The 8,464-nt window shown below is 38.8% G+C and overlaps 1 protein-coding gene across 1 annotated transcript; it reads left to right on the top strand.

The window, feature by feature from the left end:
• The first annotated feature begins 643 nt into the window (after positions 1 to 643).
• Positions 644 to 1,882, top strand: LOC120023666 (forkhead box protein G1-like). The gene has a single exon (XM_038967719.1). It carries the CDS (start codon positions 644 to 646, stop codon positions 1,880 to 1,882), a length of 1,239 nt encoding a protein of 412 aa, XP_038823647.1.
• Positions 1,883 to 8,464: the final 6,582 nt, after the last annotated feature.

Genomic DNA, 8,464 nt, shown 5'->3' with positions numbered 1-8,464 from the left:
GCTACGGTGGAGATAGGTAGCCTAAATCTTCCTCCATATAAAAACGTCACAGTCATGTCCATTATTCAAACATAAGTTGTCTAATATCCACATTTGAATAGAAGGCTACTTATGCTTGAGACATAATGTAGTACCTCTCTTCGGCCGCTACATTTCTGTGATCCTCTTGTGTTTATTTCCAACGAAATGTAAACAAACTTTAAAGACAGAGAGATATGTTGAATCAGCAATCTGGAAATATCAAGAGCAGTGAAATGGATTAAGGTTATGTGGTCTAATTTCTTGGTATGATTTTGGTCCGAGAAATAAATCCTTTGTTGATAAGGATGAGCCCATTCTGCGTTGCATTGGTGAACGTGTGTATCCTTGCGCACTTAAGCAACTGCTAAGAACTACTCTGTGATTGGCTGGAAGAAGGGAGGACGCGTTAATACTTATGGTGCTGTGGTTGGCTGTAGTCCGTAAAGGTTCAACCAATTTTTTTTTACAGCGTAGTGTCTGTGGCTCCATAATTAATTGTAGCTATCTGTCTCCTATCGATGTGTTGTAAAGAACATGAAATAGTTTTTATTAGCAGAGTTGCCGGTGTAAGATATTGAGATATAACTGTGCTGCTGCTTATTGCCATTTGACCTTGCGTGTGATGTTGGATATGGGAGAACGGAAAGAAGTGAAAATGATTCCTAAATCATCGTTCAGTATAAACAGTCTGGTGCCTGAAGCCGTCCAAAGTGACAACCACCACAGAACCGTATCAGAAGAAGAGGGGAAGATCCCTTTACCTTCCCTAGTGCAAGATGCAAAGTCAGAGAACATTTGCACCAAAAGTGACAATTCGTCCAATGAAACCACTTGCATGGACGAAAAGGAAAAACAGGAAGAGAAGAAGGATAGCAAAGAGGGAGAGAGCGGTGGGAAAGACGGTGAAAAGAAAAACGGCAAGTACGAGAAACCACCATTCAGCTATAATGCTTTAATTATGATGGCTATTCGGCAGAGTCCGGAGAAACGACTAACTCTGAACGGTATTTACGAATTCATTATGAAGAATTTCCCCTATTACCGGGAGAACAAGCAGGGTTGGCAGAATTCCATCAGGCATAACCTTAGCCTAAACAAATGTTTTGTTAAAGTCCCGCGGCACTATGATGACCCGGGTAAGGGGAACTACTGGATGCTTGACCCCTCGAGTGACGATGTCTTTATCGGTGGGACAACAGGCAAACTTCGCCGGAGATCGACCACATCCAGGGCAAAGTTGGCTTTCAAGCGGGGTGCTCGTCTTACTTCCTCTGGGTTGACCTTTATGGATAGAGCCGGCTCTCTATATTGGCCAATGTCACCATTTCTTTCGCTTCACCATCCGAGGGCCAGCAGCGCATTGAGCTACAATGGGACATCATCGGCTTACCCTAGTCATCCTATGTCCTACAGTACAATGTTGACTCAAAACAGTTTGGGGAACAACCATTCTTTCCCTTCTTCCAATGGCCTAAGTGTTGACAGACTTGTGAATGGAGACATTCCCTATGCCACTCATCACCTAACGGCGGCGGCGTTGGCGGCCTCTGTTCCATGTGGTCTATCAGTGCCCTGCTCCGGGACTTACTCTTTAAACCCATGTTCGTCCATAAACCTCCTTGCAGGACAGACAAGTTACTTTTTCCCCCATGTCCCGCATCCATCAATGACCTCCCAGAGCAGCGCTTCGATGGCGGCCAGGGCTGCCTCCTCCTCCTCCTCCCCGCAGGCGCCCTCATCTCTTCCCTGTGAGTCTTTAAGGTCCTCGCTACCAAGTTTCTCTTCAGGACTTTCTGGAGGACTTTCTGATTACTTCACACATCATAATCAAGGGTCAACTTCAAATCCACTTATACACTAACAAAACATCCCTCGGGAGCAAGACTGTAAGTGAACATTTTACACCCGTTTACATTCTAAAACATATAAAGAAAAGATAAAGTAAACAAAGAGAAAAACAAAATGAAAACAGCCAGAACTGAAGTCCAGGTATTTTTTAGTAAAATTCTGCATTTATTTCTGTGTACGTAGGCATATGTCATGTGTCGGGGAGTTGTTTATTATTCCACCGTCAGCAACGTGCAATGTGATAACAAAAAATAAAAGAGTAAATGTAGGTTTTGGACTGAGAGGCATTACCTTAGAATGTGTATTTAAATAGTCTGCAGATTTGCCTAATTTTAATATTAAGAATATCTAATACCATCACATCAACCACCAGTCTCCATGTTTGCAGTATTATCACGTATCATGAGTGCACTGGTGGAATATGATTTTTGCAACAACAAAAAAATAACACTAATTTGTATTATTTTTCCTTTTCAAATAAATGTGTTTTTAAAATGCAGAATAACCATACCAACCCATGGCTCTTTGTTATTTTGTCCTCTCCCATTATGAACAAATTAGGCTAGTACTTTATGACATTCATTTATATATTACATTTTCACAATACTGTTATACTTTATAGACCAAAGAATGGGTTTAGAAAAAATACTTGAGAATTTCAGTATTCAGCACCAGAACAGATTCAGAAGGGGACAAAATGAATGAATGCCTTTAGCTTGTGTTGTGCATATTTTACTGAATGTGGTCACCACCAGACCACATCCCTTTTGTACTTAGTGAACTGTCAATACCTATTGTAATTATAGGTTAACTTTGCGAACGTGTAACCCGTGTTGAGCAAACGCCTCATACAAATATTGAGTGATTGTTTATGTTGTCTTTAAATTTCATGGTTGTGATATTGTGGTCTTATTCCCGTGTTTTGTCGCTAAAACTGTCAATCGAACAAAATAAAATAATAGGTTACGTCCATATCTGATGAAAAGTTTTGTCTTTTTTGTCATTCCGAATATTAGTACGTTTCGGTAGGTTGTTATGTTGCATGTGGTTGTTTATTGGACTACTGTGCAGGCAACACTGTGCATGGAGGACCTAGGCCTTGGCCTTCAGCCGTGAAAGGCCTCTTCGGTTCAGCGTTTGGCTTTGAGAACCAACTGCCCAAAAAAATGTTTACCCTTTCTTTGTCTCCCTTATTTTCACCACTTGGTACATAGTATGGGTTTGTTAAAAACAAATCAGGCCTACCCATGTTAAATAAACTGCAATCACACATTAGCAATCGTGTGGCAAAGGGATGGATAAGATGAAACATCTAGTAGTAGGCAGAATGCCCGTGACTATTCATGGTCTCGTGCGGGCTGTTTTGGATTCGGTTCAGCCCTTTAGCACTTATTAACAGTAACCGCTGGTGTTTGTGTGGTTGTGTATTTGTCCTCCTTCATCTCCCTCATAGCCTCTATATGATGAGTATTGATTGATTCGCTTCGGGGGCATTAAATTGTTCAAACTCAGACCAGGCCATAGGACTACATGTGTTCCTAAAGCATTTCTATGTAATGGTAGGCTAAATGAATAATAAGGAAATCCATTACTATTTAAATGCCTGTGCAGCTATAACCTGTAGAATACGTTTTACTTAATTGTTTTCTTTATTGTATTTTTCTTCATCCGAAGTGGTAGTAGGGCATACATAATACAAATAAAACACAACAGAAGCGTATATAGCCTACCTTTCAACGCTGTGCGGTCAGTAATTTGTTCATTTCCTAAAGAGGCCTCGTGTTAAATGAGTATAACTGTAATGCAATAACCTTACTGCTTTTCACAATGGACTAGTGCAACTCAATATCTCCTCGCTAGATGTTATCGTTCAAATGTTAAATGGGGTGACCACTCAAAAGGCAATGAGGTAGGGTTATATCTTGAAGAAATATATCTTCTTAAACTATGGAAATATATACAGTATACGTGCTCCAAGAAACACTATGATATATTTGAAGCAGAAATGTTGTTTCCCGAACAAAATATAAGATAATATTTACATTTATTCACAGTTTGATAATAAATGAAAGAAATTCTAAACGGTGGACATACCATATTGTTAGGCTATTTAAAATTTAGGCTACGCCAACAGGCGTATACAGAATATGCAGAATCAAATAAAATGCCGAACAATATGGCAATGTGCGAGGTATTAGCTTGCACTTTTAGCCACAACAATTAGCAATCAATATGCCTGAACCACAGAGAGGACTCCGTATCATATTTAGAACAAAGCATTAACTAAAGGATTGCATGCCAAGCGTTGGTCTTTACAACTGGGTTGCTTTACCCTATACTGCATGGGTGATGTAACCGCTAATCGAGGCGGAAATATATACGCTACTGTCTGTCAGCACAATAATAGATCTTTATAAACCTATAACTGAGGAATTTCAAGTTCTCGTGTTTTCGGTGTCTCATGTGTCATGAAGACTACAATCTGTGTATCCCATTTTAAATATGGATTGGGTAAGGGCGTGGTTGTACCTCAAAGCGACAGCAGAGCGATTTGAGGACATCCTCTAGTCCAGCCTATGACTCAATCTAGACACCAGCTACCCAAGAGACCGGACTCGCCAGCCTACTACAAAGCGTTTCACCGGAAGTGAAAAATCTATGACACATTTAGACCAAAATCTAGACCTGTAGGCTATCAGTGTTACATCTATATTTTGAAGTTAAACATAGACGTATTTCCAATCGACAAAATGCAAATCTATAAATGAATGAAAACACCAATTTTAGAATACCGCCATACTCGATTCTCTGGTAATATCTTGGTTAAGTTAAGGTGCACAAAGTCTGTACTGTAGTACGAAATGACATAGACCCCAAGAGAAACCAGCCGATTAAGGTAATTGACGAACAGACATGTTTATGAATGTATAACAACTGACCTTTATGCAAGTTTACACACGGATGGGAATAGTGGGGATATCCTATGTATTTGGTGTCCAATGAGTAGGCCTGTGCACCAAATCCTGCTTTCTGCACAGAACTAGCGTAACAGCTGTATGGTAGGGCACGTGCAGGGGCTTCAGTATAAACGTATAGCATAGCATAACAATCCTGAGGCTCAGCGCGCATGGGCCTAAACACACAAATATCTGACCACAAACATTAACATCATCAACAAGAACAACAACAGCAGCTAACAACAATTGGTGCTGATGCCTCAGCAATAATAGGCCTGGGTCAATCCACGAAAATAATTCATTTTGCATACCTTATCCCTTTGATATTTGAAGTAGAAATTGTGCACAAATAGGCCTACTGAATATTAAATGCTTGCTACAGTAAATTAAGTGCCCTTTAATATAGACTGCATTAATATTTCTATAGATCTGATTTGTTAATATGATTAAAGACTTGCTAAGGTGCCAAAATTCTTGACATGCCCCTCTATGCATCCTCTGTGACTTCTAGGATGATTTTAACCCACTTAACCCCAACATTTCTCCAAGATGGCACCATTATTGTAAAGTCTTAGTTATTTTGTTCCTTTGAAAAAGTCATTTCTGAAGGTTATTAGGTTATTTATTTCATGTGATTAGTGATTCATTTTAAGGTAAAAGAAACCCCTTCCCTCATTTTAAGGTCAACCCTCTTACCGGAACGGAACTCTCATTTTAATATGGTGAAACTATTCCTTTAAAAAATATATTTTCTATAGAAACATTGAACATCTAATAGTCAAATTAATGTAGAATCAGGTGCGCTGGTTCTACCATTTTTTTTTGTGAAGCTTGCATTCAATTGTCACTCCCTGTTACAGCTTCCATTCCCCCTGTCACATGGGATTCACGGCTGATTTAAGATTAAATCGTCAACTCTGTTAGGGTCAACCCTGTTACTTTATTTTTTAACCTCTTGAGATGGGAAAACTAGTTTATTTTATGAAGTTGAAGATTTGCTCTTTATGACAGAATGTTAAAATGAGGTGAAACCAAACTTTTCTTGGGACCAACTCGAAAGGCACGGATTTGAATAATACTAAAAATATGAATAATATTATCAATACGAATAAGAATATTACTACTACTGCTACTCTAAAACTACTACTACTATTACTACTACTACGAATAGCCTAATAAAAAAAGGAGCGAATGATAACTATACGATTGCATAGTCCTACATTTTTTTCTGAATAGTAGTCATGTACTTAAAAAAAATGGTAATATCCTTTATTCATTTTTGACCAAAAATGTGGAAGTATTAATCAAAATACTTACATTTTTTTCATTCCTTGCCTGTGTGTGTACAAAAAGCTTGCATCGGCCATTATCTTGTAGGTCTACGCCTCGCAGATTGAGGGCGCTAGAATCTTTTAGAAGGCTACGTAATATCATGATAATCACCTTAACCCCACATGGCTAACATTGAAACTGCGTGCAGAGATGTGGAGATTAGCGTTAGGGTTATGATATGGCAGTGTAAGGCTTGTCAAAGTGCAGGCAGAGATATTTTCAGTTATTTATTATTCAGTCCCAGTAATAAACAATGTAGGTGATGGTCACTGGTCAGAGGCGTTGATGTAAAAAGTCTAAATTTGAAGTAAAAATCTGTCCGTTATGTGTATTACATATTTTCACATGGGTAAAGTAATTCATTGTAATATTAATAACAGGCCTAATAATGATAATAAAAATAAACAATAATAATAAACAATTAAACGTGTAAGTGTAAAATTATACAAGCGTGTGGGTGTGTGCGTGTGGGTGTGTACGCGCGCGTGCGTGTGTGTTAGGTGTCATTATTTTATTCAAGCATGTCATGTCCAGGCCACACCACACCAACAGCGATTAAATGTGTCTCGATTGCTAGTTAAACAATACTTATTTTGCGGTAGTCTGCCAAACCTGTCCCCAGTTTGTGAGACGCAACAGGCTATCCGACATCTAGCCCGCACACGCAATAATAACATTTTTGTTGCAGTCTCTGACTGTATTACTTTGCTAGAGGTTCGTGTGAACGAACTAGAAAACATTCGACAGATCGTGAATAATCGTTTTAATGAGTGTGTAAAGCGTGCGACTTGTTCCACCGAGCTGTCGGGTTAAACAAACAACCCATACCCTGACGAAATCCGATTGTTTAAGTGCAAAGTCGTGTCATTTCAATTTACTTCTACTTCCCGTGAAACTACAGATCCTATACACAGGGGCCCAATCCTCCCAATCATATGACATATCAATATTTTCTTAAGCCGAGTGTGCTCTATTTTGTGTTATTTCTAGCCTCATGCTCGAGCGCTTTCTTTCAATAATTTATAGATTACAGAAAGGAGTTGGCTAGCCGGCCTAGACGAAGGCCTACTGGGTTTATTTGTTTTGATAATGCATTTAATCACCATTATTCGTATGTTCTGTGAGAGTGCATCTCTCCCTAAAAATATAGTTATGTTTTTAGGGAAAAACTTTTTTTTTATTAGCTTTTTTTTGTTGATAAGAGGATGAACTCTTACATAGTAACTAAATAAGGGGCCGTCGTTTTGGTAATGAATGAAACAACGTGTGATTTCCTTTTCTCCCCCAGTCCTTCAGTTAGTTATAGGCTATGTCATAATACATAAATGGCGCTGGATCTTTAAAAAACATATATATATTTCACCTTTATTTAACCAGGTAGGCTAGTTGAGAACAAGTTCTCATTTACAACTGCGACCTGGCCAAGATAAAGCAGAGCAGGGCGACTAAAAGAACAACACAGAGTTACACATGGAATAAACAAACGTCAGTGTGAAGTCAGTGTAAAGCTGACAAAATAAATGATCGTGTGTGTGTGCGGTTTTGGTTGTTTGAAAGTAATTATCTGCATGCGTAATTGTCGCTATGTAGCGTATAGTGCTATTATAGCGGTGTCTTTTTATCGTCACTGAGCAAATATTTCGGATTGAACTATTATAATTTCAGATGCTTAAAATCATGCAAAACAAGTATTAAGGATAGGCCTGTTGATAGGCGACTGTGACAGAAAACTGCAACACTGTGTGTGTGTGTGTGTGTGTGTGTGTGCGTGTGTGTGTGTGATGTTCGCCGCCGGCAGGTTAGTATCCTGTGGCCAATATGTTTGTATGTTTGAGTAATCGCCTGTATGGGTATGCCCATTGGGGAACATAATGCGGTTGCATACAACACCGTTTGATGAGTTGGTCAACAAGCAGATTCATCCACAAACACGGAAGTATTGTTTTACTTCTGTCTTGAGGAAATTAAAACAATGGGAGGGTCCGTCTTTTGGCTATTACTGACAAAAAAGTCCAAAAAAACAACAACAACATATATTAAGTAACTGGATCGACATACTTTTCGGTCCAAGTGCTACCCGAACAAAACAAAATAATTGTTGGCCCAAACTTAGCTCCAATTTGAGAAAACTTCAGTCAATTTAAAATGTGTTTGCTCAACTTGATTACACTTACACAGTACTTTTAACATATAATGTTTTCCACTTACATGTTTGACACACGTTGACATACATGATTACATTGTGCATGTTCATTTATACAGTAATTATTATTCAACATGTCCTCATCTGGGATTTGAACTGACAA

Source organism: Salvelinus namaycush, chromosome 28, assembly GCF_016432855.1.
Source record: "Salvelinus namaycush isolate Seneca chromosome 28, SaNama_1.0, whole genome shotgun sequence".
NCBI classification, from domain to species: domain Eukaryota; kingdom Metazoa; phylum Chordata; class Actinopteri; order Salmoniformes; family Salmonidae; genus Salvelinus; species Salvelinus namaycush.
Note: the sequence above shows the minus strand (reverse complement) of the source record. Positions and strands in the feature narration are given on the sequence as shown.